Source organism: Mytilus trossulus, chromosome 13, assembly GCF_036588685.1.
Source record: "Mytilus trossulus isolate FHL-02 chromosome 13, PNRI_Mtr1.1.1.hap1, whole genome shotgun sequence".
NCBI classification, from domain to species: domain Eukaryota; kingdom Metazoa; phylum Mollusca; class Bivalvia; order Mytilida; family Mytilidae; genus Mytilus; species Mytilus trossulus.
The window spans coordinates 50141818-50166480 of NC_086385.1; the positions used below are offsets into that span (position 1 = coordinate 50141818).

A 24663-nucleotide genomic window follows, 5' to 3' on the forward strand; every position below is an offset into this window, starting at 1 on the left:
AGGTATAAATTGTAAGGCAAACAAATGATTTTGATTTAAATTTGTATTTGAAGCTGACTTGCAAATATTGGTATCAGGTTCGTAAGATTAATGGATTTTCTTGAAATTCGTGCTCAAAGCCCAAATATCGTATCAAAATAGACATCTTCTATTAGTATAGTATTAGTATAATACTATTAATAGTATAATAGTCCCAGGAAAGGTCATAATTTTTTTTTAGCATCAAACATTGAGATATCAACACAATTGCCTTCGTTATGTAATTTGCAAATTCCGTAATTTCTATAAAAATTACTAATATGACTTCATTTGAATATTCAAAACAAGATTACATTGATGTAATATTTTCCCCAATTTCTATCTAAAATATGGACGGATTTTGAAAACGGCCCATTTATCAAAACTTTTGTTTGTTTAGTTGGTTTTTTTTAAACATCAAGTTTTCATACATGTATATCGGTTCCATATGAGAGCATAAAAAAAAACAAGGAAGTGGTCATTTTGCCGGCTCCAGCCAACATAGCATCTTAGATTTACTTATACAAATTGTGACTTGGAAGGAAAGTTGTCTCATTGGCACTCATATCACATCTTCTTAATCTAACTTTTTATCCAATATTAATGATATTTTTGTACTCCTGATTATTTATTAATTTTTTTTCTATTTTTTTTAGAAAATAGGGGGGATGATGAGGGGATTATGAAATTTGATAAACTAATAAAAAAAAAAGGCAAGACAGAGATTACAACCAAAACAAAACAAGCAGGACAATTTTTTTTCGTTCCTACCCCCCCCCCCCCCCTAAAACAAGTTGGACTCATATGAAAAGCTACAGAACGTTGTTGAGCACTTTGATAACGACAACAATATGCAACTGTGGAAATGTGATTCGAGGATCGACTATAGTTCGTGTAATCCAGCCGAGCACCAAACACGGCCAGACTATAAAATGCACAAAAAGCACGGCATTGGTATTTTAACACTTTTAATGCATTTTGAGGTTGTTGAACATTACGTTTTGTTGTAGTGAGTTATAGGATATTCTTTTTTAAGAATGTCGAATTTTATATGTGTTTCTTTGCATCGGAATTAAACACATTTATTCTAAACCAAGTTGTTGGCATTACACGGGTTATGTTCTTCTCATATATGTCATGATGGAATAATACGTAACTCCTAACAAGAGGGATTGTGCCTGATATTCATATGATGAAGACAGAAGACGTAATCCGTTAAAAGCTCATCAGAGCTTATGTTTGTTTATTTTTATATACCATGCCGACTCTAAATAAAGCTTATTTATTATTATTTATTGTAAATCTTTCTAACAGTTTAATTGAGGTCTGGAGATGGCATGTCAGTAAATACTAGTAGTTTGTTGTTATTTATGTTTTATTGTCATTTTGTTTATTTTCTTTTGTTTTATATTCTGACATCGGACTTCTCTTGAATTGAGTTTTAATGTGCGTATTGTTGTGCGTTTGTTTTTACTGCATTGGCTAGATGTATAGGGGAGGGTTGACATGGTTGAGATCTCAAAAACATGTTTAACCCCGGTGCAATGTTATGCCTGTCCTAAGTCAGGAGCCTCTGGCCGTCTTGTATGATTTTTAATTTAAGTTTCTTGTGTATAATTCGGAGTTTAGTATGACGTCCATTATCACTGAACTAGTATAATTATTTGTTTATGGGCCAGCTGAATGAAACTTCATTGGAGACCCATTGCATGGTGGCCTTAGGCTATTGTCTGCTCTATAGTCGGGTTGTTGTCGCTTTGACACATTCCCCATCTCCATTCTCAATTTTATTGCATGCTTTGCTGAATGTGTCAGTTTAAGATCTATTTTAAAAAAAAACTTATTTTAAGAAACTTCCTAACTTAGTAAAGTAAAAGAATATCAATTTTAATATTTGATATGCTGTGTAATTTAATAATAAAAAAAAAAGACTGTGATATTGAAGAGACTTCTTATTTTATCAACTTTTATAATATGAACGTTTTGTTAAAATATTTTTAATATAGAGAAGATAAATTTGTGTATTGATTTCTTATTTTAAAAGTTCTATGTATCTCTATTTTTGAATTTCTATTGTTAAATTAGGCAGCAACCATTTGATTTTCTGGGAGGAGGGTGGGGTGGGGGGATGGGGGGGGGGGCTTTCAATTTTAGCATTACATAGTGGCAGCTGAGGGTGAAACAAACATTTTTTTTTTATCTCAGGGTCGAAAACAAATTATTTTTTCTCTCCAAAAACTGAAAATCCATAGCCACCAGCACCCCCCCCCCCCCCCCCGAAAATCAAATGGTTGCTGCCGTATATTCCTCTTTTTATGTCTTGGGAAGACCGTCAAATAGCGCCCAGGAGGATATTTTGCCGGAGCCGGTAAAATCGCACATAAGAGGGGTTCATAAGATGCTATTTTGCCGGAGATGATAGCCACTGCAAAAAAACTCTGGACAGGAATCGAAACTACAATTTATAAGTACTATGTGTCAATTTAATTTCGCTGTTTTGTTTAAAATATATCAAAAAGTTAAACAATTAACAATATATAGATATACGAACGTGGCCGAAACAGGTGCGACAGCACGGTTCTAATAAATTATCGTCGTCGAAAATATATTACTGTTACCTAAAGTCATTCTGACGTTGGGCTACTGTATTGTTACGTTTCTAACGTCTTCAATTTTGAATTTTGGTCATATGGCACTGAATCTTAATATACCAACATTTCAACTACAAATATTTTACCAAGGAATTAATTAAATCATTTTAAAAAAAACTTCTAATAGTTAAATATGAGCGAGGTAATCGAGTTGTCTCGCTTTGCGCGTGGTTTATCTTATATCTTTGAATTACCCTGCAAGGCGCCCCAAATTCCAACCCAATCAAACCAAAATGGCGTCCGATTCAGCATCAGCAGCCAAAAAAGTTTAAAAGCAAAATGGATGACTTAAATTCAAATCATAGCAATGAACTCTGTGACCAATCTGATTCCTGGATACCATGTTGGGAAACACAATTGGCAGGAACTGGTAACATAACATTTGTCTAAGTTTTGAAATGAAATATTCAGAGTGGGCTGCTTTCATGGGAAAGTAAACAAACAAATGTCGATATTGATATTTTGTATTGATATTTTGTCTTCATTCATAGAAACATTAAATATTTGACTATGTGCACGTCGACAAATTGTTCTTTTATAAACATGTTTGATTAAATAAATATTCGTAAAAGTATTAGGAAACACAGGCTTTGTAAATTATTTTTTAATTTATTATTATTCATGTTATCTTTTTTATAATTACTCTCTGTTAATATTTTAACATTGTATCATGATGTATGATACACATTATTTTATGTAAACAGATTTTTCGTGTTTGAATAAAGATTGGCTTATGTTAAATTATACTACTTAGTCAGATTAGATGTCCCCCCTTTTTTCCATGATGTATTAATGTCGCACTCTCCCTTTGTTTTCTTTTTCCTTCTATTACTTCTCATGTAGGCATTGAAGCTAAGTTTGAAATTAAGATATGAAAAGCAGTGGTGGATCCAAAACTATTTACAAGGGGAATGAGGGGGCACTGACTGACCTAAAAAAAAGGGGGGATCCTTCTTTGATTCCCTTCATGCAAAGTATTAATTGACAAAATTTGTCCCACTAATGGAGGATAAGAGTTGGGATCCACCTTTTATAAGGTGATAAAATATAAGGTTAGCATTGCCATTGAAAGTGGACGGATGAAAGTCTGCATGAATTATTTTTAAAATTCAAACATTTTTTAACTTCAAAATCTGTTAAAAAAGAATTTGAAATACCGTTATGCTTCCAAATTGTGTCCTTTTGCTAGGGGTTTAACTTATGACCTCATTTTCAATTTAAACAAAGAAACACGATCACTGGGCATTTTTTTCATATCAACATGATCTAAGATTTATTAAAAATGAAATTTTTATTGGGCTCCTTCCTACATGTCCTATATTTTACTTAACTGATCAATATATAATTTACTCTGGGTCTCATGACAAACAAGACCAGAAGAAAGAAAGAGATTTCTACGCAATTGCTGGAAAATAAAAAAAGTCTGATATAAAATGTAAACATGGTAAACAGGTATACGATTAGGAGATTGATTTTGATTTTTATTGATTTTTTCCACTGTAATTTGGGACTTATAAATTTGTCCCCACAATAAATAGTTCTACTTGTCAAATTTCATGAACTTCGACACTGTAATGTGATGGTGAACAATGGAGTGTAATGTAAAAATACATGTACATTAACCATTTTATAAAAGCAACAAATCAGATGTGGTGTGATTGTCAATGATAAAACTATCCACCAAGCATAGCATCATGACCATGTTCCAAATGACGTGGAATTGAGAAACAGCCTTATAGTCAGTTATAACATGCAGAATTAGGGCTGCATAACAAAATGAGAAATGAAAAAAGCAGCAATCAATATGATGAAGGAAAAAAAATTGACAGAGATGAACCAAAGACAACCACTGAACAAAATGCTGAATTTAGCTAGTTCCTTCCATAATTAACATTACTTTAAACATGTTTCAGGAGGAGAGATAAATCTTGTAGAAGATAAAGAGATAGCATCAAGAGCTGTAGCCTTTGTTGTAAACAGTACAAGAAAAGGAATTGTCCCTCTTTGTACAGATGTAGCAAATTTACTGAGAGCAAAAAGAAGGTACTGTTACTTAATGAGAACAATATTAAACAAATATTATATATACTTTAGCATGTCCCATTATTGGTAAGTCAAACAAAACAGTTAGAAGGGAATTAATTTTGCTGCTAATGTAACGGTTAATTTCTTCCTCTGTGATATTTTATCCCGAGGATAATTTGTCCCGGTAATTTTTTTCCAGGCATGGTATTTCACAGGTTGATTTTTTCCAGAGGAGTGAAAATATATCTGTGTTATGCGGATAGTATGTACCGGTATATATTTACCGTACTATATTTCACAGAGCCGTGAGTCCCATTAACTACTATGTAAGTTACTCACAATCAATATATACCTGACTATAATTATAAAATGTTTCGCAAAGGTAGAAAAAATTTGCATAATTTATCAAAGGGAAGTAATTATGAGCAATTTATATTTTAAAGATATTGATACAATATTTTTTTGAATCTATTTCATAGTGAAATTTTTCCTTCAATCTTATTTTTTATATATTCATTTATACTAAAAGATGACTTACAACTTCATTTAATAAGACAGATAACATTTCACAGGTAAATACTATCCAGCTGTTAAACATGCATGACATGCTTTTGTTCCAATATATTGTTATGCTATGATTTATCTGATTTCCATATAATCAACAACTTCATCTCTGTCCCCAGACATAACTATTTATAGTTAAAAATATCATCATAATCAAATTCTTCCATTACTGTTAACAGTAGTAAGGCAACTATATATTTACCTTACTTTTAAATTTATATTTGTACTGAGATCTGAAAACAACTCACTTTTACATGTATATATTTAATCATGATATTATTCTCACAATTACGATCTTTGAAATTACTTCTGGTTTTCTGTAATAGTTATACACCGAGGGAAAGGTATGTCTGGATAAGAAACCCCGTCGGCCGGAGGCCGTCTGGGTTTCTTATCCAGACATGCCGTATCCCGAGGTGTATAACTAACTTACACCCCGTTCTAAACTCTATATTGTTAACATTGATTATCAAATGAAAAAAAAAAACGATAGCATATTTTTTATTGACAATATCAAACCATGATTTATAAGATTTTTTGGTTATTACATGAAAACCCACTAGTAACCCTTTTTGGTTATCTTCGTTCACACTTTGACAAGTGAGTATGTTTTACCAATGTCAATGTTGTTTTGCATATTCCAAATAAATCCTTGGGTTTATATTGATCAGCAGTTCAAGGTTGACCGTATCGTGTATTCATATTAAAAACAAAAAAATACGTCATGCTCCTTGCATGCAGTTGTCAATATGGAAGGGTATGAGACGGACGACAATTCTTAGCAAGCGTTGGATTTGGTAGATGAGACTAATTTAAAAGATAAAGGCAATATTATAACCCAAAGTACTTACCTGTATCAGTTTAATAAAGGTAATAAGGTAATCATAACTATATTTTCTATCTTACGGTTTTATGGAGAGAAAAAAAGCCCCCCCCCCCTCTTCTTGTGAATGAATAAACATTCATAATCGGACCTACAAAGGGATAAGTGTGTCTGCAATAGAAACCCGACTTCCAGGCACGCTCAGCATACAAAGATGCAGATTTAATATTTCGTAACTCTCTCTTTTGCGGAAGAGGGGCTGATCCAGCTGGAGTTCCAAATTCAAAAGAAAGGGGCTGGGGTTCCGATAAGTCAAATACATTGATCTTTTAAATCTGGTCCAACCCGCAGTACCCCTACCACGGATCGGCCACTGGATAACGGGGGGGGGGAGGGTGTCGAGAGTTAAAATTCCCCTTTTTTTATAATCGAAACATATGACTGCATGGATTAAAAAATATAACTTTTAGCAAAGGAGTAATTGAAGATTTTTTTTAATTTAAAATAAATGCTTAATTTTTTTCCCTATTGGAATTTCCTTAAATAACGTTTTTTAATATCTTGAAACAATTTGTAGTGAACACTGTAAGTAATTTCTTGTGTTCATGCTATTTAAAGAATAATCAATTTCTATTGTTACGAATAACAATGGACTTTGTTTGCGGGATGTAGAAGCAGGGGTTTCCAGAAACCCCGCTTGCCACAGCCTGTGGTCAAAATCCATTGTTATTCGTAACAATAGATCTATTCAATTTACACGTGTTTCTAAAATAGAAACTCTGAAGTATAACAATAGAGCTGGGGTGTAATCCCTATGTTTTATGATAACTTTCTTTTTAAAAGGATGATACTGACTTGAATATTTCAGGAAATTTTTTCAATAATAAATTATTTCCCATTATAATACCTTTTTTTTTTTTACAATTTCACTTTAATTCAAATACACTTTTATTATTTCATAGTATTTTTAAAGGATACATTTTTATACGACCGTAAATTTTGAAAAAATTTTCGTCGTATATTGCTATCACGTTGGCTGCGTCGTCGGCATCGTCGTCCGAATACTTTTAGTTTTCGCACTCTAACTTTAGTAAAAGTGAATAGAAATCTATGAAATTTTAACACAAGGTTTATGACCATAAAAGGAAGGTTGGTATTGATTTTGGGAGTTTTGGTCCCAACATTTTAGGAATTAGGGGCCAAAAAGGGCCCAAATAAACATTTTCTTGGTTTTCGCACTATAACTTTAGCTTAAGTTAATAGAAATCTATGAAATTTTGACACAAGGTTTATGACCACAAAAGAAAGGTTGGGATTGATTTTGGGAGTTTTGGTTTCAACAGTTTAGGAATTAGGGGCCAAAAAAGGGCCCAAATAAGCATTATTCTTGGTTTTTGCACAATAACTTTAGGTTAAGTAAATAGAAATCAATGAAATTTAAACATAATGTTTATGACCACAAAAGGAAGATTGGTATTGATTTTGGGAGTTTAGGTCCCAACAGTTTAGGAATTAGGGGCCAAAAAGGGACCCAAATAAGCATTTTTCTTGGTTTTCACACCCTTAAGTTAGTATAAGTAAATAGAAATCTATGAAATTTAAACACAAGGTTTATGACCATAAAAGGAAGGTTGGTATTGATTTTGGGAGTTTTGGTCCCAACAGTTTAGGAAAAAGGGGCCCAAAGGGTCCAAAATTAAACTTTGTTTGATTTTCATCAAAATTGAATAATTGGGGTTCTTTGATATGCCGAATCTAACTGTGTATGTAGATTCTTAACTTTTGGTCATGTTTTCAAATTGGTCTACATTAAGGTCCAAAGGGTCCAAAATTAAACTTAGTTTGATTTTGACAAAAAATGAATCGGTTGGGTTCTTTGATATGTTGAATCTAAAAATGTACTTAGATTCTTGATTATTGGCCCAGTTTTCAAGTTGGTCCAAATCTGGGTCCAAAATTAAACTTTATTTGATTTCATCAAAAATTGAATAAATGGGGTTCTTTGATATGCCAAATCTAACTGTGTATGTAGATTCTTCATTTTTGGTCCCGTTTTCAAATTGGCCTACATTAAGGTCTAAAGGGTCCAAAATTAAACTAAGTTTGATTTTAACAAAAAATAAATACTTGGGCCTCTTTGATATGCTGAATCTAAACATGTACTTAGATTTTTGATTATGGGCCCAGTTTTCAAGTTGGTCCAAATCAGGATCTAAAATTATTATATAAAGTATTGTGCAATAGCAAGTCTTTTCAATTGCACAGTATTGTGCAATGGCAAGAAATATATAATTTCACAATATTGTGAAATAGCAAATTTTTTTTTAATTAAAGTTATCTTTCTTTGTCCAGAATAGTAAGCAAGAAATATCTTATTGCAAGAAATTTTTTTAATTGGAGTTATCTTTCTTTGTCCAGAATCAACTTAAATCTTTGTTATATACAATATACAATGTATATTCATTTTTTACTACCAACTGATAAATTTAAATAATCTTTACCATTCAGTGATAACAAGCAGTTTTTTTACATCTTAATATTTTATGATGTATTTAAATGAGTAGTTATTGTTGCAAACTCCATTAGAATATTTTAATTGGGATTAGTTTTGGAAAAAGGGAAAGGGGGATGTAATTTATAAATTGGGTTCAATTTTTATACGACCGCAAATTTTGAAAAAAATTTCGTCGTATATTGCTATCACGTTGGCGTCGTCGTCGTCGTCGTCGTCGTCCGAATACTTTTAGTTTTCGCACTCTAACTTTAGTAAAAGTGAATAGAAATCTATGAAATTTTAACACAAGGTTTATGACCATAAAAGGAAGGTTGGTATTGATTTTGGGAGTTTTGGTCCCAACATTTTAGGAATTAGGGGCCAAAAAGGGCCCAAATAAGCATTTTCTTGGTTTTCGCACCATAACTTTAGTTTAAGTTAATAGAAATCTATGAAATTTTGACACAAGGTTGATGACCACAAAAGAAAGGTTGGGATTGATTTTGGGAGTTTTGGTTTTAACAGTTTAGGAATTAGGGGCCAAAAAAGGGCCCAAATAAACATTATTCTGGGTTTTCGCACAATAACTTTAGTTTAAGTAAATAGAAATCAATGAAATTTAAACATAATGTTTATGACCACAAAAGGAAGATTGGTATTGATTTTGGGAGTTTAGGTCCCAACAGTCAGTGACAGTTTAGGAATTAGGGGCCAAAAAGGGACCCAAATAAGCATTTTTCTTGGTTTTCGCACCATAACGTTAGTATAAGTAAATAGAAATCAATGAAATTTAAACACAAGGTTAATGACCATAAAAGGAAAGTTGGTATTGATTTTGGGAGTTTTGGTCCCAACAGTTTAGGAAAAAGGGGCCCAAAGGGTCCAAAATTAAACTTTGTTTGATTTCATCAAAATTGAATAATTGGGGTTCTTTGATATGCCGAATCTAACTGTGTATGTAGATTCTTAACTTTTGGTCCCGTTTTCAAATTGGTCTACATTAAGGTCCAAAAGGTCCAAAATTAAACTTAGTTTGATTTTAACAAAAATTGAATCCTTGGGGTTCTTTGATATGCTGAATCTAAAAATGAACTTTTTTTTTATTATTGGCCCAGTTTTCAAGTTGGCCCAAATCGGGGTCCAAAATTAAACTTTTTTGATTTCATCAAAAATTGAATAAATGGGGTTCTTTGATATGCCAAATCTAACTGTGTATGTAGATTGTTCATTTTTGGTCCCGTTTTCAAATTGGCCTACATTAAGGTCCAAAGAGTCCAAAATTAAACTAAGTTTGATTTTAACAAAAATTAAATTCTTGGGCCTCTTTGATATGCTGAATCTAAACATGTACTTAGATTTTTGATTATGGGCCCAGTTTTCAAGTTGGTCCAAATCAGGATCTAAAATTATTATATTAAGTATTGTGGAATAGCAAGTCTTTTCAATTGCACAGTATTGTGCAATGGCAAGAAATATCTAATTTCACAATATTGTGAAATAGCAAATTTTTTTTTAATTAGAGTTATCTTTCTTTGTCCAAAATAGTAAGCAAGAAATATCTTATTGCAAGAATTTTTTTTAATTGGAGTTATCTTTCTTTGTCCAGAATCAACTTAAATCTTTGTTATATACAATATACAATGTATATTCACTTTTTACTACCAACTGATAAATTTAAATAATCTTTACCATTCAGTGATAACAAGCAGTTTTTTTACATTTTATTTACAGTTTATTTTTTGATGTATTTAAATGAGTAGTTATTGTTGCATTAGAATATTTAATTGAGATTAATTTTGGAATAAGGGAAAGGGGGATGTGATTAAAAAATTGGGTTCAATTTTTCTTATAAATAAAAAGAAAATTTCTTCAAACATTATTTTGAGAGGATTAATATTCAACAGCATAGTGAATTGCTCTAAGAGAAAACAAAAATTTTAAGTTCATTAGAACACATTCATTCTGTGTCAGAAACCTATGCTGTGTCAACTATTTAATCACAATCCAAATTTAGAGCTGAATCCAGCTTGAATGTTGTGTCCATACTTGCCCCAACTGTTCAGGGTTCAACCTCTGCGGTCGTATAAAGCTACGCCCTGCGAAGCATCTGGTTCTCATTTGAAATTCCATAAATAAAAAGAAAATTTCTTCTAACATTTTTTTGAGAGGATTAATATTCAACAGCATAGTGAATTGCTCTAAGAGAAAACAAAAATTTTAAGTTCATTAGAACACATTCATTATGTGTCAGAAACCTATGCTGTGTCAACTATTTAAAAATCACAATCCAAATTTAGAGCTGAATCCAGCTTGAATGTTGTGTCCATACTTGCCCCAACCGTTCAGGGTTCAACCTCTGCGGTCGTATAAAGCTACGCCCTGCGGAGCATCTGGTTTCTAATAACTTTTAAATAAATTTACTACCCAGATAGAATTTCATGGCAAAGGTAAAATATCCCAGGGAAATATTTTCCTCCGGATAAAAAAATAACAACTGCTGTGACATTTTTTCCTACGGGTCAAATTTTACCCTGATATAATTTTGCTTTACACTAACATAAAATGGTTTTTGATATATTGTCAAACTGCATCATATTGGGAAATTTTTTTGAAGTTATTTTTAATCGTTAGCTCTAAAACAAAAGGAGGGATTCCATTTCTTTTTTTACAAAAATCTGTATATATATTATCATGATAATAGGAACTTGTGGAATTATATGTTGAAAGAAAAAGTTAAGCCTGTCTGTTAATTTTAAAAGGTTAAAAATGTCCTACAAATTTTGAGTTGGTGTTTAAATTTCTACTGCATTTATATCTTCACGTAAACATGCTAAATGTAGCACATGTATATTTTTTTTATCTGATAATAATCATAAACATGTATTTGATTTGACTAGATCATGTTGGTGAACATTTTCTTAGAAAAAAAATCACTCTGTTGCATTAAAATGTATCATGTGCCTTATAACCTTATAGCTATCATGGCTATGGGATCTGCAAATGAATTTAAAAAAACAGAAAAAAATATTTACATGTAGTAATCTACAACTAACTTTTCACAAATATCATGAATATGAAATATATTGAAGAAAAAAATTTGAGTGAAAAAGATGGACAAAATTTTAGTTAAACAAAAATGAACATGTATTCGTTGTACTTCTTAGTTCTTCTGTGTTAGTCAAAACTTATAGAATATTAATCTTTATTATAACCTTCATTGACTTTAGGCATCTTTTTAACAATTTTAAACTCATCTGACAAAAATTATCATTTTTTTGAAAATTATTTTAATGTTTAATTTCAGTCTAGAAAAGAAAGTTCTACTCCTGACAAAAGAGAATCAAGAATTGAGATCAGGCAGTCGACCAACATCACATTCCACAAGTCCAACTCCAGCGTCCCTGAGCTCTGACAAAAGTATCCACGATACTTCATACCATATCCAAGTAAGTCACTAGGCCAACTCCAGTGTCCCTGAGCTCTAACAAAAGTATCCACGATACTTCATACCATATCCAAGTAAGTCACTAGTCCAACTCCAGCGTCCCTGAGCTCAGACAAAAGTATCCACGATACTTCATACCATATCCAAGTAAGTCTCTAGTCCAACTCCAGCGTCCCTGAGCTCTGACAAAAGTATCCACGATACTTCATACCATATTCAAGTAAGTCACTAGGCCAACTCCAGCGTCCCTGAGCTCTGACAAAAGTATCCACGATACTTCATACCATATCCAAGTAAGTCACTAGGCCAACTCCAGTGTCCCTGAGCTCTAACAAAAGTATCCACGATACTTCATACCATATCCAAGTAAGTCACTAGTCCAACTCCAGCGTCCCTGAGCTCAGACAAAAGTATCCACGATACTTCATACCATATCCAAGTAAGTCTCTAGTCCAACTCCAGCGTCCCTGAGCTCTGACAAAAGTATCCACGATACTTCATACCATATTCAAGTAAGTCACTAGGCCAACTCCAGCGTCCCTGAGCTCTGACAAAAGTATCCACGATACTTCATACCATATCCAAGTAAGTCACTAGTCCAACTCCAGCGTCCCTGAGCTCTGACAAAAGTATCCACGATACTTCATACCATATCCAAGTAAGTCACTAGTTTTGTTGATTAAGGAAAACTTAAAATATTCATTGATATGATATTCTGTGGTTTTGCTTCAGCGTCTGCATGTAAGCCTATATAAAATTTGTTATTAAATGAGTTTTTTTTGTTTCTACCAACATAATCCACAAAATTTGGTATTTAATGAATAATAATGAATCTACAGTAAGAAAATATTTAAGAGACAATATTTACTCAGAAAACAGATTTGGTGGACATTATTTAATGGGGGACATGATTAAATCCTACAGCAGCTCTACAAATACAGTACTGTCATGACTGTTGAGTGTTTCCTTTATTTTTTGTGTTGAATGCAAATTTTTGAAAAATAAATTAAAATAATTGCAGGAACCCTACAGACCACCCTCTAGATGCAGCCAGTGCTCAAGTACCATCAGTGATTCCCCCAAAGTAAGACAGCGACCTGACAGTCAGCAGAGATCCCCTAACAGTATTCGTCAAAATGGTACTAACGCATCACCATTATCACAGAGATTGAGGGCCGATAGTCTACACAGTCAGCAAGAACAACAAGTTCAAAATATTGGACCTTTAAGTGAAACAGATGTTCAAAAACCAACAACAAATGGTCTGATGACAAAGGCAGAGGTTCATGTGGAATCTAAACCTACGGTTCATGTGGAATCTAAACCTACGGTTCATACATCAGGACACTATGACAAACACAATATAGACAAGAAAAATGACAGATATCACAGGTGATTATATACCGTACACATAAAAGTTGTGGAAGGTACTATGGTTTAATTTATTGTTGTTGGTACCAATTTAAATGAGGAAAACTTTTTTTTTTTTTTTGGAAATTAAATGCAGTGCCTTTACTTTAGCAATGTCATGAATGTCTGCATATATGGTTTAATACTTTGAAAAATTTGTAATTTGTTGAAAACTAAAGTTTGTGACTTTTTTTGTAACTACAGATGAGGTTGAGCATACTCTGAAATTGGACCTTATTCATGTAATTATCAATTATAAATACTTCCCCCCAAATAAATAACGTGGCACATTTTACAAGTTCTCTTTCTACATGTTCTATGAGAACTTTTTCACTAAAAGTTTTATAATATTATATATAGAACCAGTTTTAAAGTAGCATTTTCTACTTTCCTGGCTTTGAAATAAACGTTAAAAGTTACTTCAATGTGAGGCTTTGAAATTCAACAAAATAATGCTAAAATATTAAAGATGTTTGCATTTAAAAAAAAGCAATAACTTTGAAACATGGTGAAATTAAACAAAGTTGTGAAAGTTTGACACACATGTAAACACAATGATAAGAAATATTGTAGAGCATACATGTTGCCTAAAAAGGTATTTGGACTGGAAGTTTAAGTTGAAGTTTTCCTCATTTGAAACTCTATACTATTTATTACTTTCAGAATATCACAGAAATCCAAACAGATAAAGTATGAAGTTGAAGACAACAGAAGTAAGTGTATTGCAATAAAGCTGGATACTAGTTTTTATAGGCCTGTTTAAGGGTTGTATTATGGTATACTGTTGACCATCTGTCTGTCAGTACGAGTCTGTCTGTCCATTCATTGTCAACAAGATGGATATTAACTCAAAAACGTTTCAACCTCCTTGATGAATTGTTATATTGATTTACATGAGAGCCCTTTTTTCTTTTTATACTTTTCATATTTATCATTTTCGAGTTTTGGGGTTTGATTCATTATAAAAGGGAGGGACAATAACTCCTGGTTATGCATATGACTTATTATACCCCATGCAATGAAGTTGCGGAGGATATAATGTTTTTGATCTGTCTGTCTGTTTGTCCGTCAGTCCGGTTTCTTGTCATCCGAACTCCTCTCAAACTACATTAAAGAATTTCATGAAACCTTTTTAGATAATAAGGATTTGTATACACATGCATAACTTATCTTTTGGTTTATTGCACCTATTGATTTTCATATGTTGACTTAAGTAAATTTGATGTGTAATTTGTTTCCTGATGTTCACTTTGCAAACTTAATTCAAAGGTCTTTCTAATTTGCCAATTTTTCTAATTCCCAGAATTACCTTTTGTAATGTATACATGTTAATTATATGTAGATAGAAATCCTGCAATTAAATGAAGAAGTAAGAACAATTTACTTTGGCAAGTTATTATCTAGAATATGTGTAAAAAAAAATTAAAATTAAATGATTACACGAATAAAGAATAAAACGGCTGGATATTTTATGTCAGGTAAATTTTACAGTCAAATGCACATTTTATACAAAGAGAGATAACTCTGTATATTTTCCAGATAATTATGATGAACTGTTTGGTTTAGAGAGTACCTTTGATGCTGAAAAAGACTTGAAGTACATTACAGAATGTCTACAGCAAATTGAGGTGAGAAATAAATACTTATATTTGAGAACTATCTATTGGTTAGTAAAATGGAAAGTTATTTGTATTTGAACGAAGTTATGCAGATAATTTTTTTATAAAATGTCTGTTTGGACTCCTTTACATATATGTGCACTATGCAGAAAAATATTCCTAAAAATCATTTTTTTTAGAATACATATGTTTTGTTTGTTGATATATGAGATACTAATTCTGGCCACTAATTTAATTTTTGGTTTATGATTTATAATTTTCCAATTAAGTTTATCGTTTGAGGTGGTGAATACTTACACATGTAATTGATGACAGCTAAATGTACTTAAAAGTGTGAACTATTTTTAACATGTTGTATCAAATCTATATGCATCTAAGTAGAAGCATTACATCATTATCTTTTCAGCAAGCTTTCCTTGGACAGTGACCATGATATTTAACAGCTTATCCCAATTTTGTACTTACTTATGGAATTATAGAATTTTTAAACCATAAATGGATTGAAAATTAAATCAGTTTAATTAGTATTTTCCCATATTTTCAACTATTATTTGTTAACATGCCAATCAGACAAGTAAATTGCAGCTTTTACTTATCCAGGAATAATTACCAAATGTCCCATGCATTTGAAGAATCTTTAATGTTGCACCTTGTGTTGTTTAATTTAGACCCAGATAATATCATGAAACAACAAAAGGATATATTGGACTTAAATAGCAGCTTAACCCTTACCATGCGGTATTGTTTTCAGAAAATGTCTAATTTTCATTTATTTGCAAAAATATGCAAATTATATGAAAATGAGCTTAGCCCTATTGCTGTAGCATATTGATTCCTTTGGATCTAATGTAGGTGATCACGGGGTGCGGTGGTCAGAGTGAGGAGGCGGGGATGGGTGGGCGGGAATTTGCCCCAAAGTGGTTCAGCAGGTGCAAAAAGCGTCAATTTTGCTGATTTTTCATCCTTTCTCGTGACCCAGAACACTCAGGGATGTTGTTAAAGGTATCCAGCTGTAGCCTGCATGTAGAGTGGACCCTAGTTAACAAATTGACTCCAACAGTTGTTAGGTCGGAGTGAATCTGAACTTGGTTCAGCAGTCTACAGAAGGTCATTTGGACCAAAAATACTGATTTTCACGATTTTTGCCGATTTTTGACTTCGAATGGATCCAAAACCGGAAGTAGTTGTTTCCTATGCGTATATCAATAATAAAATGATGATCAGTAGTTATATGGCCATAGGTTTGCACTATTTTTGCAAGTTTTATGCCTTTGAACTTCTTGTGTAAGATACAGATGTGAAGCCCATCCCTCCAGAAACCAAGTTTTAGCCAATTTCAATTTTCCAAGTCTGTCTTTGTGCTCAAAATGCTCAGATACATGAGAAACGTGAATATGGATAACCTCAGGTTGAAGGAACATGCATAACTTTTTAAATAAATATCATAAAGTGGACTTCTAAAAGTATGGAACACCATTGGAGCCAAATAACGGTTATTAGGTACACCCGTCAAATGACGGTCACCACATGGTAAAGGTTAAATAAATACTCAACATTTCATCTTCAACAATAGACATAATGGTTGCCCATACAATACATCAAGCTTTAATTCACAGAAATATATATGTATATTGTATGTAATTGCTTTTGTTTTTTAGGTTAAACAATGCCTTGATAAATTATATATTGAGAATGAATTACACAGTAACCCAGACAACAAGGTCAAAGGTCCAAAACTTTATATGGGCAGTAAACAGAAAATACAAAGGTCGGTATGATAAAAGATTAAAATTTACACTTTGGGTATCACACATTTTTAAAAGTCTTTGAAATAAGAGTTCAGTATAGAGAATTCTAGAATATACTGCGGTTTCTTTATTGTTTGTGTTGACTTAATTATTATGGATTTGGGGGTAAAGATGAACCTCAAATTTAAATGGTGAAGGAATAAAATTTTCACAGACTTATAAGAAAGGTAATAAAATTGAGAATGTATCAAAGAGACAACAACCTGACCATGTCTATACAGACCATAAACAGACAATGAGCACAGCCCATACCACATAGTCAACTATAAAAGGCCCTGAAAAGACAAATGTAAAACAATTCAAATAAGAAAATTCAATGGCTAATTTATGGTCAAAATAATAAACAAAAAACAAATATGTAACCCAGCAACAAATGAAAACCACTGATTTACAGGCTCCTAACATGAAACATTAACATATGAAATGTGGTGTGGTTAAACATGGAAATGAATGAATCTTACAGTATTTTTTAAAGTCTTTTTCTAAGATTTCTTGATAAGAGTTCAGTATTATACAGCAAAAAACTGGTAAAATATATTTAGTATTAAAAGAGAGAGCAGATATAAAGGAGGCAATAAGAAGTCTGATAATAACACCATGACCTGTTGTGTCTTCTGTACTATTATTTGTCTATTTGTCTTTTTATTTTTAACCAAGGCTTTGTCAGTTCATTTTTAATCTATGATAAAATTGAGAATGGAAATGGGGAAAGTGTCAATGAGACAACAACCCGATCATAGAAAAAACAACAGCAGAAGGTAACCAACAGGTCTTCAATGAAGCGAGAAATTCCCGCACCCGGAGGTGTCGTTCACTTGGCCCCTCAACAAATATATACTAGTTCAGTGATAAAGAACGCCATACTAATTTCCAAATTGTACATAAGAAACTAAAACTATGAGTTTGATTGTCTCTCTGGTATCTTTTACAACAGAAACAATTAAAAGAGAAGCAACGATAAAAACAAATGGCACCATAGATTTACCATTTACAAACCACAAATCTAGATATTCCAAACGAACCTTCTGTCCCTCTCATTGGGTCAGTATTTTTTTATTAGTGAAAGTTAGATTTTACATTTATATTTTGCAGTGTTAATAAAAAATGGTCCAGAGCCCTATCACCTAGTGTGACAAGTGTTTGTTCTCAGCCAATCAAAGGCTGTAAATGTTCTCGTTGTGAGTCTGCTGTCAGGAGTGGGGATGAAGATGTAAATGACGCACAGAAATTTTCTGTTAGGTATGCTTTAATACATGATCATCCATGTATTTAGTTGTTGACTTGTGTGTTGTTAATTACAATGTTCACCTAATTTTTGTTGGGTATGGCTTGATATGTATGTATACATTGCTACACAAAAAAACATAACTGGTTTGTAACTTCTTCAAATATAATATAAAACTTATTTCATTAATATTGAATTTCAAATACATAGTCTATAAAGATTTGTATACTAATTTCTGTACCTGGTTTATACTTGTCCTGAACAGATTGGGTAATGAAATTAAAATCGATAGAACTTTGTGTAGTATGAAGTGTTTATAAACATATTATGTTATTTTTTTTTTATTTTTTTTTTTAAATATAAGACAGGTTATAATGTGCTTTTAAAATATAATACAACTGGTTAGGATCACAGATCTCATTGTCATCTTTCTAAACAAAATAGCTAAATTCATAACACATTCCTTCATAAAAGTTGCATTATCTGAGTTATCTTCCCTTACAAAAAAACCCACAGTTATTGTAGTATTAAGATTTATATTAACATATGTTATATTTTTTAGCTATAAACTGCAAGTGCAACAAGGTGATTATGTTGTTGCCAAGGGAGACAAGACTGGAAGAATTTGTTATATTGGTCACCTTGACAACACACCAGATGTGTTATATGTTGGCCTTGAACTTGCTCAACCAGGTATAACTTTTTTATCAGATAACTGATGTATTGTTGTATTCATTTTAATGTAATATAAATATTTCAATAGACTTATTTAAACTTTAAGAATTTGAATATATTTTAAATGATAATTTGTTATTGGATCTCTGAAACTGGTACCGATGAGTCATAGACTATGACCAAAGCTAGAACATATCCAAATGAATAAAAATATAACAAAATGTAAAAATATTTGCATTTTGCCACTAAAATCCATTATCAAATATACTTTTTTTATGCCCCACCTTTGATAGTAGAGGGGCATGATGTTTTCTGGTCTGTGCCTCCGTTTGTCCGTCTGTGCTTCTGTGTGTCTGTTTGTCCGTCTGTGCATCCGTTCTCTTCAGGGTAAAGTTTTTGGTCAAGGTAGTTTTTGATGAAGTTGAAGTCCAATCAACTTGAAACTTAGTACACATGTTCCCCATGATAGGATCTTTCTAATTTTAATGCCAAATTATAGCTTTGACCCCAATTTCATGGTCCTCTGAACATAGAAAATGATAGTGCGAAATTCAGGTAAAAGTTTTTGGTCAAGGTAGTTTTTGATGAAGTTAAAGTTACATCAAAAACTACTTAGTACACATGTTCCCTATGATATGATATTTCTAATTTTAATTCTAAATTAAAGTTTTGACATCATTTTCACGGTCCACTGAACATAGAAAATGATAGTGCGAGTGGGGCATCCATGTACTATGGACAAATTCTTGTTGTTTCTATGATAACCTGCTCAGTTGCTTTGTAATTCTATCATATCAAGAAAACTTATCAACTTTGTTATTTTATTGCATTCTGATGTCAAAAAGAATGCACAGTATTGCATAAAACATAACAGTTAAACTTCAAGGATTTTTAGATGAAAATTAAGTAAAACTCCTTCAACTTAAGTCTGATGATGTCTTTATTGAAAGCCCAAATTAGCAGTGCAAATGTGTCACAAAATTTTCATGTTATATGTTTACATGTGGATGCTAAAAAAATATAAACAATTATGACAAAAATGTTATAATTATATATTTTCAGCCGGACAGCATGATGGATTTTATAAAAGTAAAAGATACTATTCTTGTAAGAAGGACCATGGTATATTTGTTCCCCTCCAAGAAATACTTTGTAAAGTTAATAAAAAGGTAAATACTTTACAGTCAAAACAACAAGATAGATCATTAAAGTTGTTCTGTTTACCCTTCCGGTGCCCCTGAGATCACCCCAAGTTTTTGGTGGGGTTTGTGTTGTTTATTCTTTAGTTTTCTATGTTGTGTCATGTGTATTATTGTTTGTCTTTTTCATTTTTAGCCATGGCGTTGTCAGTTTTTTTTAGACATTGTTTATAACAAAGTTTCCAGTGGAACTACTGTTAGGTGAAACAAATATATGTTGACAACATGTATAAAAGCATGCAAATCATGTTATTTCATATGGGTTAAGAATTAGCTTCTCTTATTGGATAAAAAGGGGCCAGATGACATTCTTTAATCTACAGTAATTAATTCCATTGGTCAATAACAGAACAAAACGGACCTGAAAAAACGTTCGTTAACGGACTTGTACATATTAAGAGAGATGTTCCTTGAATAAAACTTTTCCCTGTTTTCAACCTTATATTTAAGTTGTTGAATTGTTTACCATATGTTTTCGTAAATAATAAAATTATAGAACACTTTATTTAGTATTTATTTACTGAAAAATTGCACTGAAATGAATGACAATGACTTATAGCTACATGTATAACTACGACTGGTCTTTACTTGTTGCAATAGAAATGTACAATAACTAGAGTTTGCTTTGAAATTTTTTAATTTATGAGAATTTGTAAAAATATGGTTCCTCAATGAAATAAACATACTAATTAGTGAAGAACTGGTCATTATCATTATACATGGACTGCCTGTAGGACAGTGATATTGACTGCAACTGGGATTGTCTAAGTCAATACCACTGTCATGTAGGCAGTACATTTAGCATGATAATGACCATTGTTTCAATAACTGTTATGTAAATAAAATTGTTCTTTATTATAGATATTCCTAAAGTTTAAAATATTTTTTTAAAAAACTATCATTTATTACCTTCCATATAATTAGAAAATGTACAATATAGATTGATTAATTTCAGTTTTGTATAAATATTGTTTTTTTAATACCATTTTACATCTATTATTCATCAAATATAATTAACCTTACAATTCAAACAGAGGTATCGTTATTGTGCAATAGTTCAAAGTTCAACTTGGTTTTTTTTCAGCCTCCAAAATTATTGAAGACTCCAAGTAGAGAAGGAAAAATAGAAGAAGTAACAAAACTGGTAAGTATGAATAGAAAAAAGTCTTAGTTATGTCTTAGGAAACAGCAATCTAACAGTATCTGTTTTCAATACATTGTTATTTTTCATTTTACAGGATTGTAATTACATGTAGTTATATGAAACTGTCAGGGATTGCTCTCTTGGCTTACAGTGCATTTGACAGTATTCATAAAAGTTCCATAAGAACAAACCAGAAAAATTTGTTAAAAAAGACTCAACTCATCAGATCAATATAAAGAAGAAAAATATCAAACATAAACACAGACCTGAGGTGGTAAGGTATTGAATCCATTCTCATCTCTAACAACAATAAGGGCAGATCTGAGAGTACTAGCAGTAACTGGCAGCAAGTTCATGAGTCAATAACAACTACACAAAATAATCATCTATCTAAGACAAAATTATTAATCAGTACACATCCAACATCCTATGGATTAAGTGAACATACGATATTTACAGTCAGAGAAAAATATGATATTGTGCAATTTTGGTTTTTTGATGAAATATTATTTAGTCTATCATCTCTTATAAACCATTTTACTTCAAATTCAGCATTGTTTTTTAACATTTCAGTGACAATGGTTTAAAGGAAGATATTCACAGAAAGATTCCGTCCATCAGTTGGGAAAAACTAAAAGTGTGATAGATTTAACAATATGTCATAGAACTTCACCATTAGAATTATTAGAACGTTTATTTATCAGAGTTTGAAATAAGTATTTTTATGCAATAGCCAATTACATAAGTGTAAAGTTAAAATCAAATCTGCACAAAGCAATTGAAGCATATATTTTGTTTTGATTTAGAAAGAGTTTCTTTCAAGGAATGGGGACCTTCTTCATTTGCTGCAGTTTTCATTTTCATTTTTCAATTTATATTATATATTGGTACATACACTACATATCATTGGGATTTTGTTATTTCTGGCTGTCTGTTACAGGAATGGGCAAATCTTTTTGATGTCCTTTGTGACCACCCCTGAGTGTGGATTCTTTCTTGTATTTATCATAAGCATTGGTTATTTTTTTTCGGACAGAAATGCCATTATGGATTTGGGTTGGTATAGCTGTTCCAGTAGTTTCAATGCTTTAACTTGAGAATCTTCAACTGATGCTTTTCAAAATTAAATATGTTGATAACGATTAAGAAATAGAGGTCAAATTTGATAATGATTAAGAAATAGAGGTCAGATTTGATAATGATTAAGAAATAGAGGTCAAATTTGATAATGATTAAGGAAAAGAGGTCAAATTTGATAATGATTAAGAAATAGAGGTCAAATTTGATAATGATTAAGAAATAGAGGTAAAATTTGATAATGATTATATTCACTGTTGACCTTGTTTGTTGTCAATTTGACAGCTCATTTCAAAGGGGATTATAAACTGTTGTCTTTTTACTTCATGTTTTCCTTAAAAGATAATTATAAATTATGGTTGATTATCTCAACGAGATAGATTTACTCGCTTGAGCCAGGATGTCAAAAGTGAGAAAAGCAATCGAGTTGAGATGACCAATGATCATCTGTTTATCGCTTTTTTACCTTTGATGACATTGTCAATTTCATGTCAATTTCCTAAGCGATGCCACATGTCTTCTTAGTTTCTAGCGATGTTTTTCCATATCAAGGGGGAGAAGCATGATATGAAAAATTATCACTAAAAAAGATCAAAGGAAAAATACACAAAATAGGGATAATTAATATTATTTATTTCCTTATGGTGAAATGGTGTAATTTTATTCAAAATACATATATATATCATAAAATGAGATGTGATCTGCTAGATTGAGAATAGCCAGGTATGTGAACATTGATTTCATACACATTTTAGTACAAAATTGCAGGCCTAAGCAACAAAACAATTAATTTGGATGGCTTCAATGCTTAGTGTTAAATAGATATTTTTACTCCCCACTCGGTAGCAAAATGGGCATCAAGTTTAAGCCTTGTCTGATTGTACATTGGTCTCTATATCTATCCTAATGTCCTGAAATTGGTATTTCTTCAAACTTCAGTGTGCCTCAACCAAATGTTATGAAACTTATAAATAATGCTTACCACAAAACACATATCAAGTTTGAATTTGGGTGCGGTCACTGCTACATTTTTAAAGTTATGCCCCTTTTTAAATAAGAAAAATGGCTGAATTTTTCTTTTCCATTCTCTAATTTTAGTTTGCTTCAACCAAATTTTATGAAACTTAATACTTAATGTTTATTACCACAAAACTCAGTTAAAATTTAAATAAGTAAAGGGTTCTTTTGTTGTGTCCATTTATAAAATTATATGCAAATGGAGTCATTATCTGTGTACCATGGACAAATGTACATTCTACATATATTGTGTACAATTTTACTCAGGGCTATTCCAGAAAAAAATGTGTTGGGGGGTTGGAAGAGACATGGTATTAATAATACATGGGTGATGGGTATCAGAGCAACTTTTCACACTATAATGCACTATAATTCTCTATTACAATTGTCTGGGTGGCGGGTGCTGACAAAAACTGCCTTCCAACCCCCATACATTTTTTTCAAGAATAGCCCTCATAAAAAAATATTCAAAAAGGGGCATTATATTATTTCAAACTCTGATTGTTTCATTTCAAAATTCTTGTAAACAAATTATGTTAGAAAGTGTCTCAAAAACCTTGTAAATGTGAAAATGTACAGAAGTTGTGAAATTTAACAAAATGTTGTCCTGTAAAAGGAATAGTATGAATGGTTGAAATCAAATACCTTTATACAAAGATTGTTTTAAACAAATTTCACTGCATGTGCAAATTGTTTTATTTGAAATGTTGTAGTTTATATAAAAAAAAGGTTTACATACAAATAGTATTATATTTATTGTATTTATATTTTCATAATGTGTTTTTTTAAACTATGAGATTAAATGAAAAGTTTAAAATTAATTGTAAAATTTAATGCCCTTCCAAACTGGTTTTCAGTGAAGTTATAGTCTAGTATACCATTGACCCCTTATGGAAAATAAGAACAAGACACCTTTCCTTTACTATACTAATTAGTGAAAGGAGATGGCACATTTTAACAGGTCACTTTTAGGCCCAAGAATATAATTTATTTTGAACTTCAGTCTTATCCTATCATAATATAGGGAAATGCATTAACACTAGAAATTCAAATGGATAAAACAATAGTTACAAAGTTGAGATATCTTTATTAGCTTGTAATATGACCATGTCCATATCCACTAAATATAACATTGAATACAAATGGTCAACTGAAATCAAATGTTATTAAAAGCTCTTTAAGGTGTTACCCACCACCTTCACTAAAATTAATTTGGCTTGTTTAATTTTCATAAAGTTTTGAAAAAGTATATACTTTGACCCTTTGACAAAAATATATAAAATTTAAAAAATTTGAACCAACCATTTTATCAGAAAAATTACACTGGTTATATGCCAGTTTGACAAACACTAATTTTTATCATTGAGAAGCGTAATATTCCCTTATTAACACAACGTAATTAAAACATTTAGCTGATTTTACAGAGTTATCTCCCTGTAGTGTTAGGTACTACTTTAAATAAATATAAG

General features: G+C 31.6%; 1 protein-coding gene across 1 annotated transcript; it reads left to right on the top strand.

The window, feature by feature from the left end:
• Nucleotides 1–2895: 2895 nt before the first annotated feature.
• LOC134694659 (uncharacterized) lies at nucleotides 2896–24373 on the top strand. Its single transcript, XM_063555702.1, has 12 exons — nucleotides 2896–3039; nucleotides 4583–4712; nucleotides 11880–12021; nucleotides 13042–13412; nucleotides 14094–14143; nucleotides 14970–15058; nucleotides 16708–16817; nucleotides 17950–18096; nucleotides 18645–18775; nucleotides 19820–19926; nucleotides 21041–21100; nucleotides 21674–24373. Exons 1-12 carry the CDS (start codon nucleotides 2949–2951, stop codon nucleotides 21674–21676), a joined length of 1431 nt encoding a protein of 476 aa, XP_063411772.1. The 5' UTR covers nucleotides 2896–2948; the 3' UTR covers nucleotides 21677–24373.
• The last annotated feature ends 290 nt before the right edge of the window (nucleotides 24374–24663 follow it).